Here is a 21,058-nt window from a genome sequence, read left to right on the forward strand (position 1 = left end):
TTTCCAGAAATTATCATTATTTCAGTGAAAGTGTGATACTGAAAGTACGGATATCCACAGCTTTCACAAAGCAGTTTAGCACGCAGCAGACCCACTTGAACAGAAAAGCAATTGCATAACATAGTGAGTAATCTTTAATCCACATTGGGTCAGAAAATCTGGAGAGTGCTCAAAAAGGGTGCAGACATGTCTAAAGTGTCTGTGTTATTTTTTGTATGGAAAAGCAAAAAAAAAGTATGATTCAATCAAAATGCCACTAATTGACAGTGTATTACAGTGTAGTAAACACTGTAATGTAAGAATGTCCTGTTTTATTTTCAGATGATAAAGAAACTGATAGACAATTTTGTCTGGATCCTGGATAGGATAGTGCCACACATCTATATGATGAAGAAGTAAGCGGGAATGTAAACCCTGTGCAATATATCGCAAACTTCTAAATGTACTCAAAGCTGTTAAACTTTAAGGTTAGAAGAAATCACTCATAATGTTAAGACTAACTAGAATGCTTGGGATACTTGTTTATATCTTCATTTTTTCAGAGGAAAGACAGATTTGAAAGCAGACTAATTTTCACATGACCCCAAAATTTAAAATTATCAAATTCCACCATCACCAAGAAAGGCTGCTAAAGCACACAACAGTCCACCTGAGATGAGTCACTGTTACATAAAACACAGGCTAAATTGCCATTAGCAGACCAAGGATTATATAATTCATCACAAGTTATTTACCACATTAAAATGGTGAAGCCTGGCCACTTGCAAATTTTCTCTTTTTTTTCTTCCTAACCTTCCCTATAGAACATGTGTGAACTCACCCCACAGAACCTGTGATGGTCCCCACCCTGGAGAAGAGATCAAAGTGCTATGCTAAGTCACAAGTCAGATGAACATGTTCAGCTGTCGGTTGTCAAATAAAAAGTACAAAGATTCTGCTTCTTTTCCTCAAGACTGTCATTAATTTGTCTCTTCTATCCCAATTTACATTACCTAATTAACTTTGCCCCCACTTAAAGGGAATTTAGAGATTTATGCATGGACCCACAGAGAAGCCCACAGGATGATTAACACAAGGGTAGACAGGGTGACAGCATAACCCATATTTCTTAATTAAGTTGGCATAATTTAATATAATCATATAATAAGTGGACTTCTAGAGAGATATTCTGCAGACCTGCTAGGATACAGTTAAAAAAGAGAGGACATTTTTTTTTCATGTGGTCAGAAAAAGTCAAGATATCCATTAAGGAGAAGTGAGTCCCAGACCTTAGAGATCACTAAAATGTTGAGTCTGCACTTGTCAGTGTATGACTTTGCAGGTAAGCTACTGAATAAGATTTGTCTTCCTAAATGCCAGAGTAAACTCACATAGAGACTTTCTAGACATGTAAAGAATACCAAGTGAGTGATCTTGAGAACACATATTGCACATATTGCATGTGGGTGACTTAAACAGGATAAATAGGAGCTCTGTCTAAACAGAAGGGGGAAACTGCACAAAACATATTCACACCAAATTGACACATATTTCCTCATGAACAAGATGCAGACAAAATAGGATTCCTAGTTAAATTTGATACAATTTTTTATAACATAAATTATAAGATTAGTGGAAAAAATCTTGATGCTTTCTTAAAAGTTTAAAACATGATCAAATTGGTTTGCACACTCCTCCATTTGAATGAAAATCTCACTTACCTCCCCAGGATAAGTATTGGCTGAGGATGCTGGCCAGGCTTTAAATCAAACTGGCATAGTCTATGTTGGATTCTCTGGCTACAAACTTGGGAGATGGCCTATCTGAAAGAAAGTCTTGCCCCTGGGTAAACACAATCTAAGAGTGCAGCACAGGCTGGGATCTACCCAGCTGGGGAACAGCTCCATGGAAAGGGACCTGGGGCTTCTGGTGGACAATAAGATCAATACAAGTGAACAGTGGGCTGCTGTAACAAAGAAAGCCAACAGGATGCTGGTTTATATCAACAAGGGGACTACCAGCAGAGGTAGATATTATCCCACTCCACTCTTAACTTGCCAGGTCACACCTGGAATACTGCGTTCAGTTTTGTCCCTGCTATACAAAATAGATGTGGACAGGCTGGAGAGGGATGAAAGGAGGGCCACTGAGATGATCCAAGGACTGGGAAGCCTGGCTTATGAGGGCAGACTGAGAGAAGTGGGTTTGTTCAGCCTTGAGAAAAGAAGGCTCAGGGGAGACCTTCCCACCATGTTCCACTATTTAAAGGGTGTCTGCAAAGAAGATGGGGGCTCCCTTTTTACAAGGAGTCACATGGAAAAGATGAGGGGTAATGGGTACAAGTTAATCCTGGGGAGATTCCGGTTGGACACTAAAGGAAAATTTTTCACAGTGAGAACAATCAACCTCAGGAACAATCTCCTCATGGAAGTGGTGGGTTCACCAGCACTGGACACTGTTAAGATTCAGCTGGACAGGATGCGGAGCCATGTCATCTAGACCATGCATTTGCCAAGAAAGTTTGAACCAGATCGTCATTAAAGCCCTTCCAACATGGTACTCTGTGATTCTATGACAAAACTGCCAAATTACTTTGAAAAGCCCTCGGGGACAGTGACTCTTTGGAATCCCTGAACTGTGCTGTACAGTAAGAAATAAGCCTTTTGTCACATTGTCACAAGAATTAACTCCATTTTTACAGAGTTGTATTTGGGCATTTTTTTTATTTTTTTTTTAATGTAGAAACATAGCAAAAATAAAAGCGAGGTAAAATCCATCCAAAGATGAAGATTAGTCACCTCTTTGAATCATAAAAACTATTGCAGCTTCCTTTTCAGTGTAAACATCTAAATTTGGATTAAACATGACATCCACTCATTTCTGTATACAAGGCTGGCTTACCACCCAATAACATACTACAAATACAGCTTAGATAAGACATGTGTTTTGCTTGCACAGATGATGGAACACAAACATGCCATGCAAAAAACACAAATGGAAAAGCAGAGTGAGGTGGTCATTTACCCTAATTGCTTGTTTGGGGTGTTTTGTGGGTTTTGATGTTGGTTTTTATCGTGCCTCAAAAATGTTTTATAGGTGAAGCCAAATAAACACACAATAAATATATGAATTAGGTATGCTGAAAATATATGCACTGCTCATATTCAGATTTTAGCAGGAATGAAAACTGTTTCAAACTGCACTCTGACAAGAGAAATGGAAACATCATATAATGTACTATTCAGCAGAAGCTGTGTCCTAAGGACAGCAAGCAGGAGGGGTGGTTGGCTGCTTCACACAGCTTGCACTTCATCATCATCATCTCCATATGCAGAATCCAAATGGACTGGTTTACAATATTGGGAGTCAGAAATTGCAGTGCTTCAAATAAGCACTCTTCCTGCATAATAAACTGCTTAAGTCATGTCATCTTAATTTCCAAAGACTTCAAAACCAGTTTTCTAGCCCTGATATGGGATAGTTCAGGACTGGCTCCAAAAGCTAAGGCTGACTAGGGGCAAGAGGCACCTCTTAATGTTGTGCCCACATTATAGGGTGTGACAGAAACCAGAAACTGGCTTACAGCTTTGCCTAGATAGGCACTGGGTTCTCAGTGGTTTGCATCTCATTGAAAAGCTGACTGCCATTTGGGGGATGATGAGGCATCTAAGGGAGGGAGTGGGGACTGTGGCACTGTGGGCAGGCTGGGATTTATGGTTGAGAGAGCAAGCAATTGAAATTGTTGTTTGAGTCATGGACTACGGAGGAGGGGGCTGTTTTTCCCAGAGCATTTCTTTATTTCTGAGAACATGTACCTTAAAGGATTTTTACGAAGAGCTACTTGAAACCACTTGTTCTACCACATGGTAGGCAGAAATTAGAAGCCAAATAAAGTAGCGTCTTTATTTAGCGTCTAAACTATTGTCTTAGTGTTCCTTAACACCACATTTTTCTCTTCCTGGTTCTTCTAAACAGCAAAGAGTTTTCCCTAATTAGTCAAAAGTATTTCTGTAATATTGGAAGTTCTGGAGAGTTCAATCTCCTTAATTTCAATTGAGCTTAACCAGATGGAAGAGGATTGGCTCAGAAAAGCTACAGTCCCTGGTAAGTCCATTATTACAGACACAAGAAAGGCTGGTTATTGTCCTCCTTGGACTACCTAACTAAGCAAGTTAGACTTAGGAAGACACAGCAAAGGGAAAAAAAAAATAAAAAATTCTCCAGCATAAATCTTACTAGCAAGTATTTCAGGTGTGTTTCCAAATACCCCAATTATCTTCATATGGTAACAAATCAAGTTATTCCATTATGGCATGTTGATAAAGAAAACAATACTTGGCTGTCCTATGATAAGAGATCAAAAAGACAGCTCAAAACAAGTGTGGATTACTATACATAGCTAATGCACACCAAGATATGCTCTGCATTAATATACCTGGAGCTTTCCAGCTATAGTGGCTATTTTGTACCAGAAAGTACTTTATTATTTTGTGCCAACTTTTCAGCATCTCAGTTCCTGGACATACATTTTATTAGGTTTGAAAGAAGCCTTTGAATACTTAAGAGTCTGCTCTGTTGAAGTCACCTGCCCAGATTACAATATTCCTTCTGTTTGAAATGCATTAGAACCCAAGGTGAGGTGCTTTCAAGACTTGGAAAGACAGAATCACGATAACCATTGCAGAATAAAGGGTGGGAAATGAACAGTGAATACCAAGGTTTTGGTATTGATTTTTAAATCAGTATTTTCAATTTTAATCCAGGCAGTATTTAGAGGTACTACCTGATTACCTGTGTATCTTGCTGTGCATCGTATCACAGTGCCTGTGCTTTCTGAGCAAACTAGAAACAAGATATTTTGCTGTGTGACAAGGGTAGCTAACTGTGTATTAATGATGGTGATCTGAACCAAGACCCATTGAATCCAGAAACTTCATTCAGGTTTGTTGCATGGGCTAGAACCAGAATCAGCTGACTAACTCAAGGAATGGGAAGCATTACTGTTTTTCCATATTCCCCATAAATATGCTATAGGAATACTATCAGGCTTTTCCCACCTCCCATGAAAGTATCACAGCACCTTTGGAAGGGCTCAAGTAAGATCAGGACTTCTTGTGACAGACCTAGGTACTTACCTGCTCAGCAAGCTTAAATGTTTTCCAGAGACTGAACTCACACATCTAACGTGGGTAATGTGCCTGAGGAAATTGCATAGATACTGATGCAGTGGGACATCACAGGATGCCAACAGGATGCGCAAAATATAGAAACACAGGACAACTCAAGAAATCATCTGTATCGTATTGCCCCAAACAACCACCAAGCTTCAATTTTTTATCCTACTATAACATAGCAGACAATTTAGATGACAGAATAATAGTGGACAACTGAGCAACTGGCCTGCATTAGGTCTGACAGAATTCAGTCCTAAAGAAAAACAAGAGTATGGATTGGCCACAGTGTTACTCTGTGGTTTTCTGGTTTTCCTCCTAAGATTAGGCAGTCTGACTGTGGGTCACTGCGACAATGGCAAGGGAAAAGAATCTACTGCAGTGCAGCGACTTGGTTTGTGCGTTGAAGGAAGGGCTGGGTTAAGTCAGAAGGATGTAGGACTTCGAACCAGACAAGAGCTTAACTCAGTCAGAAGAGTCCAGAACAATTTAGCAGGGCCATTGTTGGACTTTTCATACAACATGAATCATTATTTAGCTCTAAGCAAGGCTGTAAAACAAACAAGCATCAGTGACTAAGGAATAGGTCTGTCTTCTGCTCAGCTTAGAGAATATTAGTGAGTGGGTGTGCACACATGACTGGAAACAATCAAGTTAGTGAAGCTTAATGAGCTACTATTAATTAGTTTTGACTGCATTAGCTGACACATATAAACTCTTAGCTTGTTGCAAGTGAAAATAAAATGTATTACCTTGAACTCTTTTTAAGCAGCAGACACTTGGCTGCTTGCCTTTCCTTGCCCCATATGCTTAAACACTGAGAACTGATATGATTGTGTTATTTCTGAAGAATAAGAACACATAACTTTCCATGTGAACCTCATACTCATGCAGGTTGAAAGATTTCCTTTCTTTCAAATGAGAGCAGAACTGCTGAGGACAGCTCCTATGCAAGTTAACTTCCCAGCCCGAGTGAGCTTGCTCTCAGCTAGCCACGGAAAGATTGTCTCAGCTTCAACATTTAGAAAAAAGGGTCCAAAAACAAAATCCAAAGATGCCCATATGTATATAAGAATAAATAAGAAGACTTCAAGAAAAACAAGGCAAAACCCACCAGAATTTTGGATTGTCCTTTTTCAAGGGGATGAACTCTACAGCTAACACAACATAAGCACCACTGCAAGCATACAGAGCATTGTTTGTGCCCTGAGGGGTGAAAGGACTAATGTTCTTTTGAGTTATGAAATAAATTCAGCCTGTGCATGCAGGTGATCACTGACCTGGAAAAACAGTGTAAACGGCATCCCCAAAACCATTAAAGTCCCTTTCTCCAAACTCCTCCCATCCTTCAGTATTGTGTGCACACATATGCACACACAAAACACACTTATCCTCCTTTCTATCCACTACAGATCTGTGTAGCAAGCCCAGAGATGAATGGTGTGTGGTGTAGCTGAAATTCCAGCTGAGAATCGGTTTTCGCATCATGTTTTTAATAAGATGCCACCATTGACTGAAGAGGTTTAGTAACCCAGTCTGCTCTGTTTAGCACAGGAGCAGTAGCTTGCCATTTCATTTCCAACAGCCATTATTTCCAGAAGAGGGGGAAAAATAGCCTGACACATTAAAAGTGTTTGAAGGGGAAGTGATGTGCTTAACAACTGAGAGTTATATTTGGAAAATTATTATGTTTCAGCATTTGGACATAAAGCCAATAATGATACTGTATTGTCTGAACATAGATGAAATCAATTTGCATTTCGTTAAAAAAAATCCTGATTCAATTCAATAATAAAAAGGCATATTAGAACACCTCAGAATTTCCTGAGTTAAAAAGCAGATCAAAAGAAGCCTTCTCAATCCAAAAATGTTCTCTTTTTGTTTATAGCATAACTGCTTTCTTGATCAACAAATTAAGTTAATGCAAACTCTGTATACTTAAATTTAAGCAAAATGGATATTACTGAAGTCTTTGTTTTGTATTCCATTTGTAAAACATCCTAAGCAATTGGAAAGGACACAGTAGTCTTTTTTTAAAATGTTTACAACTTAAAAAGAATTTTGAGGAACTTAGCAATTACTTAGCTTAGTTTAAGCTGCAACCTGGAGATTTATTCAATTTAAAATATCTTAAGACCAAAAAAGCATGAAGCAACCCATGAAGCAAAATATTTTCTTATTTTTCCTAAAGCCATGTAAGTACATTTCTTTCCATAGACAAATACATGTTTCAAGAAATTTTCATTAAAAAAAAATTGTTTCTGAGCTGAAACCAACATTGAAAATGCATCTTCAGAGATTTTTTTTTTAAAGCAGGTAGACTTTGAAGTTTAAATCATAGGATCATAGAATAGTTACAGTTGGAAAGGACATAAAGATCATCTAGTTCCAAACCCCTTGCCATGGGCAGGGGTGCCTCACATTAGACCATGTTGGCCAAGGCTCTGTCTAACCTGGCCTTGAACACTGAATAGTTCTTTTCATCCAGTAATATCTGTGACATGCAATATCACAGATTCTGAGAAATCATCAGGAATTTCCACAGCAGTTTATATAGAAAGAAAGGCAATTATTTCTAATTTTTTAAACTGAGGTCCAAATGAGTCTGCCTAATAATTGCACATCTTTTCTGCTCTCCTAGACTTGATGAGAAGCCTTGAGAGAAAAGGGTTTTTGCTCTGTAACTTCAGATGTGCACAGCATTTTATTAGTAAATCAAAGTCTTCCTGGCTCAGAAAGGATAAACTGTATCATTAATAATTTGGCTTCCTGTAGTGGATAAGAAAACATACCTTCATTTCATGATGGTATATTAAAGGCTCAGGTGAACCTTGTTAACTGTCCAGGCTTGCCCTCTTTGCCTGGAGTACATTTTGAAGTACATTTTGCTTATGAATCTGATCCAGATTGAATAGAATGCAATTTTTAAAAAGCTGAGCAGACCGTTGAGAACTGGGAAACATTTGAGCTAGTTTACCTCAAAAATTCTCTTCTCTGGCAGCCCTTTCTCATGCCAGCTAAAGGGGTATTTCATCCTACTTGTAGCTTCAGGTTGGTATCAGACCTGTCAGTTACTGAGAAATTAGGGAACTCTCTACCTTGGAATTTCCCTTTATTTAAGGTAATTTTGCAGCCAGAATAATTCCATTATTCTTTACTCTTTGCAAAATTACAGATTATTTCCTTTTCTTTTGAAAAAAGAAAAAAAAACACACAAATTATAAATCCCACAATTATTTCTCCAGCAATTGAAGAAGGGGATAATTCATCCTGACAAAACCAGCCAAATCTCTGTATGTCAGTATCTATGTTTATCAAATTACAGAGGCTCTTTTCATTGCAACATAATCCGCATTTAGGTTTTATTATTCAAAGAGATGATTGTTTGTTTGTTTATTTGTTTAATGTAGAGCCAAAGTTTACAGGTACATTCAGGTACAGTCTACAAAGCAGTACATCCTCTAGGAGAAGGCAGGATAATACTGTATTTACTGGGGAAAAATCCTAGGGTAAATTGCATCCTCCTGACATTTCTTTTACCATGGACAGCAGAAGACGGATGCTGCTACCTGTAAAAGGTATTAGCAGAACAGCAGTAGGTTGGCAAGTCTGGGGAATGGGTGTACTGGTGGCCATTCGGCTATTTGGCCGATCACCAGGCCAGTGACACTTCAGTCAGTGTTCTCTAGTGGGCTCTGGTGCTTAAAATATAGAAGCAAGGTCTAATAGAAATTACCAGATTTTATGTAATTATATTAATTAAAGCTTATAGGGGCATTTCATCTGACTGAGGAAACAATGCTGAGCCTCTCTGAAGCCCGTAAGACTTCCCACACCACCTACTGAGTGAGGTACAGTTGGCCAAATCCTAGAAAGACCAGGATGTTACATCTGAGCTGTGTTCTGTGGCCTAGTAGAAATGGGGAAAGCGTAGACTTCCCAAACCTTTTTTCCTTATGTACATTCAGAAGACCTAGTGGAGCTCAGACAGGCTGCTGTAACTGGATTGTTTTGGTCCTCTGGTCTGGTCTGCTACACTCTTGTCTGCTTCGTCAGGATCACAGGGGGGACTAACATGGTTTTCTCCCTTTATAGTGGCAGTTAAAACATGCCCCAGGTAGTGAAATGCTTATTGGCTTCCTTCTAGTGTTCATGAGATTGCTAATGGTCTCATTGAAGAATCCATTCTTAACCTGGTTAGAGACCTGGGTTTTGCTAAAACAGAGATTCTCTGCTAATTCAATCTCCTGCTCCATTAATCAGGGCAGAGATCCCTTAGCAAGAAAGGCATAAAAAGTGTTACTACTTCAGCTTCTGTGCATTTGCAAGTTCTGAGATGCAATAGGACTTCAAGCAGGTGAGTATTATGTAATCAGGCCTCCTCTGCAAGACATCTGCAAAGTTCCCTGCTTTACTGATGTCTTCAAATGTAGACCTGACAATTCTTCCAACACAGCGCTGATGATTTTGCTCATCTTTCAGCTAGTTTGTTCCCTTTGTTGCAATAGTGCTGTTGGGGACTTCAAAGTTTCTATTCTTTATTCTCCTTCCCTTTAAACTTATTTTCCTGTCTCTCATCACAGATCCTGCCCTGTAATTCCTTATAGGGGCTTACTCATCCCCAGTGTATCACTCATTCACTTCTTTTTCTCTTGCACATTGTCATCTCTCTGCTGGAAACCCATTGTCATGCTTCACACACATCTGTGCCCTCCTGCCTTGGACCTTGCATCTTACTGTCTAAACCACCTGCCTCTCTGGTTCACAGCCTTGAACCTCCTCATATCATCTCCATGTCCTGCTTTTTTTCCACTAGGACTGTACTATTGTTTCCAAGAAATAATAATAATAATAATAATAATAAAGCTATTGATCCCACTCCTTAATTTGTTTTTCTTTTCTTACTATATGTCTGCTTCTGCCTCTTCTAATGCCATAACTGCACCCACATTTGTCCAACTAACCTCCTCTCATATCAGTGGCCTTGCGCTCATCCCTTTATTCTTTCCAATAGCTAATCTGGTGCCTCACTTTAAAATATACTCAGTATCTCTGATTTTAAAAACTTTCGACCTCCCTCTTCTCTGCCTTTGTTTCTGCTACTTTCCTCACTGAATGCTACTTTCCTCACTTTCAGCTCACTGAATGAAAATCCCTTTGGTTGCTCTGTGAGGTTTACTACTTTGGGCACAGGGACTCATGCTGTCCCTTTGCCTGGGGATAGTGTCTAACTATATTAGTTTCTTGGTTATTATCTTATGCTTCATCTTGTTGTTTGTGGCAGAGTCCATCTTTTCGTCTTGGGTTCGCAAAGAATTGAGCACGACCGTGTTCCCTTCCTTGGCTGGAACTGCGCAAATAAATGACACAAGGATGACTTTGGTACTTTAGCACTGCCATCTGCTGGCTGTCTTTTATCACAACATTCCGCATTTGACTAAACTTCAAGTTCTGTTTCATCTGCTGCTACTGAAGTGGAATGTATTACTGTAAATGCCAGAAATCATCATGTTATATTCCTTACAAATACAAGATGCATGCCTTCTGCTTTCTGTTTTGCTTTACAAAGTGAAATATAGAGGTTGGTAACGCAAGCACTGAAGAATGGGGGCTTTCCAGGTTAGACTGTTGTGTAATATTAACTCACCTGCATTACCTGGATGATGTGTATGTTTTGTAATATTTTGTAGCTCATGCTCAACCAACATGCAATACTGAAAATTAACCATGTAGGGAATATGCTAGAGAGAAATAGAATAATTTGTGAGTAATCTAAAATTTGTGTGATACTTGCCCTGATAACTTCCAGCCTCTGTGTCATTTAGGAATGTCCTGAACCAGAGTGGCTTCTCTATTTTAATAATTTTCAGTGGGTTTCCTTTCTATGAGCACATCCAGTTTCTCCTCTTAAAAAAACTTCATTTTTTTTTTTTTTTTTTTCCTACCTACTTTTCCCTCTTTCATTCCTTGGTTTTCTTTTACTTCATTTCTGTGAGATAATGAGGCTTATTATAATTAGGCTTACTGATATATGATTAATATTCCATTGTTAAAACAACTTGCCTCTTACATTTCCTAATGTGCTCCCATCCTAAGCAATAGGAGGAATACTTTACCTTCTTAGAACAACAGCTCCTTTGTGACAGGAGACTGTGAATACTTATCCAGACATAAGGAAAAGAATGTTATACACAGATGTGTTTTAAGAAAAAACTGAAAGGAAGAATAGATACAAATATCCAAAGGAAGAAGTATGCTTAGTGTTTCAGGAATTCAATTGTTTATTCAATTTACTGCCATGTGCTGAAATATTACCCAGAATTCTAGGAAATGCAGAAGTGGATTATGAGTTCAAGGATGGAGCACTAATTGAATTCTTAATTGAAATGACTCATCTAAGCAGCACAATGACCTGGATTGTCCCCCTGAAGGTAAAAATTTTTCCAAATGGTATCCTGGCACAGGTGCCGCACTAAAAGCTTCACTGTGGTCCTTCTAAAAGAAAGGCTATTTGTCAGTGGAGAATTTTCTGGGAGGGGGTCACTATTTCCACGTAAAATGCATTTTTATTTATGGCAAAGCAAGATAGATTGGCCATTTTCTTACTCATTTTGTCTCATCCAAAATCAGTCACACTGTGCACAAAGCTTAAAAAGTTCTTCAGTCTACATGCTTAACTGAGGTATGGTCCTAACACAAACCCTCTGTAAAGGCATGAATCTTTCTCATCTTGACACTTACACAGAAAGAGAGCTATAATTAGATGTTCTTATCAACATTTCTAAAAATTATATGTAAGCTGAAAATAGGAGTGTTCATATATAATGACTGCAAATTAAATATCAGGTGAAATTTCACTCATTATAATGAAAAACTTTTTCCTTTGCTGTTTGTACTCTTATTTTTTACAGAGCATATTGATTGGGTGTTGCCTCATTAAAAAAATCAGCTTTTAACTTAATACTGAATTTTCTAAACATTTTAGACCTCCTTGCCCCTTGGGGACTCTTACAAGCCTGGTCCTTTATTTTAGTGATTTGTAATTGAACCATAAATTCCTACTTGGCAGTGAAATTTGGAGCAGATAAGGTAAACAAAAAACAAATCTGTTATTCTTAATTTCTACTACTTAGAAGCGTCTAGAAGCTATTATCTAGCATGTTTTCCATGTCTTACAAAAAAACAGAGATTTGCAATTGACTTCCACTACCCATGCAACTTGGGGTACACACATACTTCAAAAATACGACCCACCAGCAGAAAATACACACAACAGAGAAGAACAGTCAGAAAGAATAACTTTCCAAAAGCCTTTTGTTAAAATTTTGCCTTTTACTTAAAAGGGTATCTGAAGTAACCTTTGCTTCTCTCGGATTTTTTAATTTCTGCCATCTGGTAAATCTTTTCTCCAAAAACATAAAAATACCTGGTGAAAATAAATGGAATTGTTTCTAAGAACATTAAGAAGCAGAAATTGAGTTTATATCACTTCTCTTGAAAAGAACTTACTAGCCAGGAAATCAGAGCCCTCCTTAGTGTTTGGACACCATAGTATTAACTGTTTTCACTATTCTGTCAAAGCTAATAAAGTGTGTAAACACACCAAGTACACCCTCATGATATCCTTAGTTTCAGAAAACTGCAAAACCAAGTACAAGCTTCAGTAAAGAAATAAACAAGCAATTATCCATTACTTCAATAGCATAAGTGATTACTGTCTTTGATTTTTAAAGGAAATTTCTGGTGGCTGGAAAAATCACATGACAGGACAAAACATAGGCTAAAAGTATTTTATGTACTTACATATCACTGGCAATGGAGGAGTTCCTGGACATGGACTTTGGAGACAGGTCATAGTCACTGTCTGACCGGTAAAGGAAAGACTCCCTGCGTTGACTATGGACAAAATTTGCCTGAAGAATTAGCCCTGATCCAGGGCTTGTCATGGGATCCAAGGGACTTCGTCCCGATGACGTACCATTGTCTACATCAAAACTGCAAAAAGAAAGAATAAAAAGATTTATGCCATTGACATAAGAATTTTGAAAGTAATAAAAACTTTTCTGACAAATTTATCATTAGGTAATTGCTTCTTGATAAAAATTTGTAAATAAAGACCTGGTCAAGTCCACTGCTAAACCAAAATACACTTTAAAATTGCTGACAACAAAAAAAGAAGAACTCTGAAGGAAAATAAATTTTGTAGAGAAAAATCACTATTAGGAGTACAGGAAACATTATGGATCTCTGCATGCAGAGATCTGTGAGCTCTGCACTTGAAGGAATATGAAGTTTCGTTGTTTTCTTCCTTGGGCCTCAAGTCTCTTGAGCTGGACCCTCCTTATCCTGTCTCCCACTGTTGAGGCAATTAACGGCTCTCTTGTTATTGAGTACCTGACCCTAATATTTCATTAATACCCAAATATTTCAAGAATATATTTTGTCTATCTCAATAAATGAAACTCTGGGGTGGGATTAAGATGTATGTGTGTGCTTGAGCATGTCTGCATGTATTACAGTTGCTATTTTACAAACATATAGAAGAAAAGAATTCTTTGCTCACTGCCAAGCAGCACAACTCCTGTGCCCATTCATGCTTTTGAACTAGGCAGTTTAGATCCAACACTTCTAGTTATTGTGTTTGGTATTAAGAGAGGTAAACAGGCTTATCATTCTGAGGGAACACCGCCGTCATGAGAGGCTGAAGGGCAAGGGGAGAGAGAGAAGGAGAGAGAAGATGCTCTTTCATGTAGTCTGTAATGTTTCCACAAAGGGCTTTTTAAAATCAGTGTAAAGACCTTGAATGGGAGTTTGCAATCAATTAGAAACTATCTTAGGGTTGGCTGTGCTGAGAGGACGTGCTCATGGCAATCCACGTTGCCTAGCAGCCCGACAGCTGCATTTGGTACCATATGGAGTCTTTTCGGAGCATGTGGCTCCGCTTTTAGACTTCATGTGTTGTGGTATGCAATCCCAGAGGTTACAGATGTGTGGATTAGCAAGGTTATGTCTCCATCTGGTGGGATGGAGCACATTTTATCCAGGCAGAAGCAGATTATTTCTGTTTCCCTAGTTGGTTGTGTCTCTCTAAAACCAAAGATCAGTTTAGCTTTACAGCACAGTAGGAAAGATGTGCATGAGACCTTGGCTTCTAACTACTTGGGCTTGTTTGCCATACTAATGGGAACTTAAATAATACTGCTACAGCATTTAGGAATGAGGAATAAATAGAGCATCTTTCACACTATTTTTTAAACATGGATCAGTGTTAGCATCACAGTATGCATACATTGAACGCATCTAAAGTACTCATTTTGAAACCAGTATTTTTGTGAAGGACATCCACCAGTTTTCAGTTCTATCTAATGACAGCAGAAGAGAAAATATTCAATATTTGTCAGCTGTTGATTAGACTTCAGACTAGTGCAGGAGTCACAGCAGGTACATGCTGCTTTCCACACCAGCTTGTTTCTTTCTGTTATCTATTAGGGACCCAAGGCTGCAGTGAGGTTGAAGCTTTATGTTTTACTGGTAGCATTCCAATGGCCTTTTTTCCTTTGTTAAATGAACCAATCAAAGAAACATTTATTGCTTATTTTGACAGAGATGTACATTGCCTGGCACAGAATGGACCTTGGTTTCATGTTTTATTCCATTGTTTCATTGTTACTTTGCACATATTCCTGAAACTGCAATCTTTCTGCTGCTCTCGGATGACATAATTTATTATGTATTCACTTTTCACAGTCTGAATGTAGAAAAGCAAAATTTTAACTGTTTAGAAAATGGAATTAGAAAGAAATCAACCAAGCTTAGCAGTTTAATCCTATTTTCACTGTTGTTTCCAGAAAAATTCACTGTCAGCAAATCCTAACACATACACTTCTTCCCAAGTTTGATTTCTTTTGATTATGTCTAAATATTTTTTCTGTGTCCTCAAATGTGCTACTACATAACATGATCTATCTTAAACTAGCAAAGCTAACCCATAAGACATCAAATGAGAGTTCTGCCACAGCCTGTGGGGTGCTCTCGGAAAACATTTTCCCTAATTATTATTGCATCTTTGTGATCATTGTGAGATCTGCTCACAAAAACAAAAAAAAAGAAAAAAGAAAGAAAACATACTGGAAATGGCATGATACCATGGATACTACTAAAACATCCTTGCAGCTTCTGCTTTTAATAACCATATTGCCATTACTACTAGCATGACTACTATTATTCATTAGCAAACAGTATCTTTTGACTTTGAATGCCTGACTGTTCCAGGAACACAAAATACAGTATCAATGAAGGGTTTGCAACATCTGTGAGCTCACTTTATCAAATTTTCCTGACACTCCTATTTCATTGCCTAATTATTTCTTTTTTCTTTAAACAGTTGTGAGACTATTCAGACTCCTAAACAATACACAGTTTGTATGTTTTGCTTTTCTATTGAATGCAGGTCTTTCATGCAATTTTAGGTAAAACAGCAGAGGATTGTTTAGTCCTGTGCTCAATAAGACTAACTTCTGCAATGCCAGTATCATTTCAGACATATGTAAAGTACTCTGAAACGTCTAAAGCAAAAATTAAAAGTGGAAGATAAATGAAGGTAAATGTAAGTCTCTAGTACAACAGGAAAATTTTGAATAAGCAGTAACTAATGATTTCATTTAAATTAGACTTAATTATTCATCTGATCATAAGGTATTTTATCGGATTAAAGAAATACATGGTTTGTTTTTTTTTTTCAGGTTTGTTTATTTTTTTTCACCCACCCGTTGTGGACATGATATGAATATCTTATGATCAGTGTTATTTCTCCCAGTCAGAACTTAAGGTTTCTATGAATGCTATCACCGTCAGATTATAAAATAATGATTGATTTTTTTTTTTTTAATTGAAAGTCTATTAGCTGAAACTGCAGTTTCATCAGCTAGGAGAGTCCCTGTGGCTTGCACCAACAAATAACTACAGGTATGTGCAAGACGTGCACATCGGGGTCGTGACAGGAAATTTATCCTGTGGTACTGGTTGTGTCCACTAGATGGGTGTAGAAAGTAACGAGAAAGATCCAAAGCCACTAGGACTTGGCTCATTCTGCTCAACGAGAATGTCTTTTATGTAAATACGTATCAAGAAAAAAGAAAGTTCAGTTCTACAGTCAAAGGGGGAATGTGAATACGGCACTGGTTTGCCAGAAAAGTATGTTTATATTGAAATGTTTCTAAAATGTTACAGCAGTTAAGTGTCTTGGTTAGCTCCTACTTTCTGAGAACATTGCCTGCATTTTTACATAGAACAATTTAGTAAAAAATCTAAATGAACAATGTGTTATTGCACTGAAAAGCAAATAAATTGTTTCTTTGGCCGATTTTTTTTTTTTTTTTTTTGCAAGAAATGGAGCTGCTGAGCACACTGCATTAAATGAGGATCAAAATGGGGAATTGAAGAACACGAGTTGTTCTTTCTTGCTGCATACACTGGAAAAAAAAACAAACACACAAACTTTAAGGTACAAGATAAGATAGACTCTTTGATGAGCCTGGGCAGAAATATCAGAAAGTCACCTTTGGTTGATTCGTATTTACCTTTCCACAGCAAGAATATGTTGTGAATTAAAAAGGGCATGTTCACTTACAAAACAAAAGTTGCTCTCTCACTAGTGTGTGTTCCTCAGCCTTCTTCCACTTTGGTGGATGGTGGTCTTTAGAAAGGAAAAAGGAGCATGGAAATTGTTACTTGAAGGCATAGAAACTTATGTTATTGTTTCACAGGCAGAAATTGCCCATTTAGAGACAGGATTTTCCACCGTTGTTTTGCAGCTAGTTTCAGGCACTTTGCACAACACATGCAAACTGAAGCTGCTTTTAGTGACAGGAGCAATTTGACACAGCACTCCGCAGAATTTTCTGTGTTCAAAGAGCTTTGCTGCAACTCCACAGATGACAAAGCTATGAAAAGCCAGTGCTAATTCAGCAACATTTGTGTCTGCATTTTGACAAAATGTTTTATGACATTAGTGGATACTGTTTATCTTTAGAGCCTGCCTTATTCAGTGTTCAGTGATGACAAACATGACATGGGATGAAAGTTCAACCTTTTTTCCTTTTTTGGCTACATATTGTGTTTGCATGTCTTGCCCACTGTGCATCATCCAGACTCTGGATGGAGATGGGGATAAAGGTGTTGAACTCTCTTGAGCAACTTATCTTCCCTGTGCTCCAAACAGGACAAGAAGTAATAACACCACAAACAACCCTTAGGAAGATTATTAGTGATTCACTTCAGACAGTAGTAGGAATCTGTGGCAAGGACAGGAGAGGTTTTGTATCCCAGATCTCTGCAGTACTTCATTGTTCATCAGTTCACAGCTTCTTTACACAGTGAAAGAAACTCTCTGTGGACATGCTTCTGAGTCCTTAAGTAATGCTCTCCTACTCTCTAAAAGAAAAAGGGGAAGATCTGTGTACAAAACATAGCTTTTAGTTACATAAGGAATAATGCTATCATAATGAATATGCACAAGAATTTACAATTAAGCCAGCATAGAAAATCTTAATGTTGGTCTTCCTTGTTACTGAGAGATCAGCAATTTAATCCGGTAGCATCTTGCTGGGGATTTTTGTTTTGTTTTTAGAGAAGTGAGCAAAAGTAGAAAAAGGAAAAAAATAACTTCCACTCCAAAGAGTTTATTAGACTTTTTTAACAACATTAACAGCACTCCTGATATCTCCCTTTCTTTCCATCTTCAGCCTATCCTATATTGGAAACTATGGGGAGGGAGAGTTAGGAGCCAAATTAATTCATCCTCTGGGGACATTGTATCTTTTAAGGCTATCTTTAAGCATTACAGAGAGGCAATCAAGTTTTAGAGGAGTAAATTTTGGCCCCCTTCAAAGGATTCCATTGTCCTAGCGTCAAGCAGTTATCTCCTAGGGTCAAGCAGTATCTCCAGCCATCTGTAAGTACTATGATCTACCTATGCATCTCAATGCCCTGACTTCCCTGAAGTCCCTTCAGGGAAGTTTTCACCTGGAAGCACAATGCCACACCATCACACAGAATGAGCTTATTTGGCGTAGCGGTTGTAATTCACTGACGTTATAACTGAAGAGCTGCCCTGTAGCTACTGCCTTTGGGCAGATTCTAATAGAGCAAAGGAAGGTAATAAAACTTTATTTACACCTCAAAGGAAAAAGAAAGCTCTTTGTGGCTTGTACCCCGGGGCAGGAGCCCACCCTGGAAAAGGCAGCCTGTAGGTTCTGGGGAAAGGGGAGGATCGAGCCGACGGTCCCTTCAAATGAAGATTAAAGAGGATAAAAAAGGCAGTGGGCCACGTCAGGTCGTGGGACCTACCTTGGAGGTAGAGAATTACAGGGTGCCTGTTTCTAGGATGGTTCGGTATGAAAGCCCAGAGTAGGGGAAGCTCATTCGCTGTCAGATGTGATGCAACAGGCAGAGCGTAGTGTGCTCGTAGAGCAATTAAGCAATTAACTGCATTAATTACGGTGTGTCCTGGAGATGTGTGTGTCTCCAGTCAAAGCAGGACAGTTTACAATTTTGTTCTTAGATGTGATGGATTTATCCTGCATTAGTTGGTTTGTTTTTTTGTTTCGTTTTGTTTGTATTTTTGTGGTTTTGTTTTTGTTTCGTTGTGTTTTTTTTAATAAGGACAGACCATTTCAGTTATTGTGGAAATCACAGTCATTATGACCCAATTCTTCAAAAACTATAGAGACTCCTGAAGTCCTATGCCACCAGAAAGCATCTTCTGTGAGGTAGACACAAATTCTATTATATTAATTTACAGTTCTTAGAGTCTTTTGCAGTGAAAGGAATAAATGAAGACAGAGACAAAAATCTTTTCCTTTGGGAGATTATTTTGATTGATGCATTTTGGTTTATTTTATATGCTAAATATATTCATTGAATTCAGCTGTAAATCTGTCCACAGATTCGGCAGTACACCAAATAATTATAAAATTTTCTTTGTGAAATACTAATTTTAGATACACTTTACATTCATCAAGTAGACGCAACAAGCACTTTTGTTATGTCTTTATTGCCTATCAAGAAATTAATCATTAAATTGAGCCAACAGCTGACTTGGGTATCCCCTTTTTTGTTAGACATAGTTACCTCCAGGTTTAATAAAAAATGATCTAGAATTTTCTTTATCAGAAAGAAACAAGTTGTCACTAATCAACCCCTCCCATAGGCTTCTACTGAAGTTCAGTTGTTAAACAAGTTCATATGCAGCATCAGAAAAAAAACTGCAAAAATAAATGAGGAGTGGGGTTGATTGAAGAATAAGGTGGATTGAAGAATGGGGTTGATTGAAGAATAGGGTTGTAAATAAGTAATCTCAAGAATGTTAGGCTTTGTTAGCAACTATAGAGAAAACAAAATTACTAAAATAAGCTCTGCCAGAACCACCTGGTGGTTACTGATATGACAATGATCCTAAAACAAGGTGATGAAGAAATAACCACTGGGGGTCCGAAAGCCCACTGCCACATTTTTGTATGCATACAGGAGGCATTGTCTAAGAAGTATGATGTAATGTATGCAATCTAATGAATATGTATGTTTAAGGGCAATATAATCACAGCCTGGTTGATGCCTGGGAGAGACACGCTTGGAGGAGCTATCCCCCCTGTCTCCTGGTGCTGGAATAAAGAATACCTGCTTGTCAACTTAAACTTTTTTGGCAAGTTTGTTCCTGGAGTTTTCTCCGAATCAATCTGGCACCCCAGATGGGACCGTCTCTGCTCGACTGCAGGACCCTCTGCTGAGGACAGGGCTCCCTAGGGCCCTCGGGAATTTTTCCCGGAGGGACCCCTCGACTCATTTGGACCACTGCAGGAGCAGACAAGAACCATCTCATAAAAGGTATTCTTTTCGTTTATATAGTCTGTAAGGTGCAGGGGGCATCTTGCATAAAGTCTAAATTGGTAATTGGAGATTGATAATGAAAAATCAGCAGAGTGAAGAGATCTTGAAATCGAGTCCTTTGGGTACATTTTGGCACACTGGAAAGCACTTGGAGGGTCTGCTGGGGGGTCGGTAAATAAGAAAACATTGGCAAAATATTGTAACCGATGGTGGCCTTTGTATACTTTGGAAGATCAGGAAAAATGGCCTAAAAATGGAACTCTGAACTATAGTACATTGTTACAATTAATGTTGTTTTGAGGTGGCAAGGGTTGAAGTAATGTATGCAGATATGTTTTTTATTTTAAGAAATCATGCGGAGTGACAGGCCGAATACAAAATTAATATAGCTCCGCCAGATTCCTTAATTTTGGCTTTGGAAAAGGACAGGGAAAAACTGAAAGTTAAGCTGGATATGTTCAGCCTGTGATATTGGGGAAAGATGTTTAAAGTTAAAAAAACAGTAATCAGGAAGATAGGTTGGAAAATCATGTCTCACAGGTACTTCCGAGAGGATCACCCTCTGCATCTGTCCTATCTGATATTGATAAGGAGGAAGAGATTGCCGTCACTGGCAACAAGCGGCACATTCACATTCAGAGTTACGAAGGGGTTAAACCATAAGTGCTGTTGCAGAGGCAGGCATCTGCAGCCTCTGCAGAGCAGGGTGAGCAGCTGCGAAAAAAAAAAAAAAGGGAAAACCAAGGGGGAAAGGTGGGGAGCTCGGGCAGCTCCTGTGTTTGAGCATGGGGGGAGGGATGTCGTGCTGAGGTGGGGGAGAGAGCTCGTCTGTGGAACTGGATCGGTGTGCGTGCTATGGGGAAGTGAGACTGCCCGGGGGGGGGGGGGGGGGGGGGGCAGTGCCATGGGGTGGCTCCGGTAACTGAATTGGAACTGGACTGAGAGGGACCTGGGGAATCTACCCGAGCAGATCCACTGGTTAAATTAAAATGAGGAACTAGAGGAAATAAAGTGGAATTTTA

General features: G+C 38.6%; 1 protein-coding gene across 1 annotated transcript in view; it reads right to left on the minus strand.

Annotated features, from left to right (window-relative positions):
* LOC130595706 (cAMP-specific 3',5'-cyclic phosphodiesterase 4D) overlaps window positions 1–21,058 on the minus strand; it is a 141,232-nt gene that overhangs the window by 107,782 nt on the left and 12,392 nt on the right. Inside the window, exon 2 of the mRNA XM_057402688.1 lies at window positions 12,954–13,145. Within this exon, the coding sequence (XP_057258671.1) occupies window positions 12,954–13,145 (192 nt within the window). The remainder of the gene's footprint in view (window positions 1–12,953; window positions 13,146–21,058) is intronic.

This window comes from Pezoporus wallicus, unplaced genomic scaffold (assembly GCF_028554395.1).
Source record: "Pezoporus wallicus isolate ANWC-B61680 ecotype Strahan unplaced genomic scaffold, APGP_CSIRO_Pwel_v1 contig_2870, whole genome shotgun sequence".
NCBI classification, from domain to species: Eukaryota; Metazoa; Chordata; class Aves; order Psittaciformes; family Psittacidae; genus Pezoporus; species Pezoporus wallicus.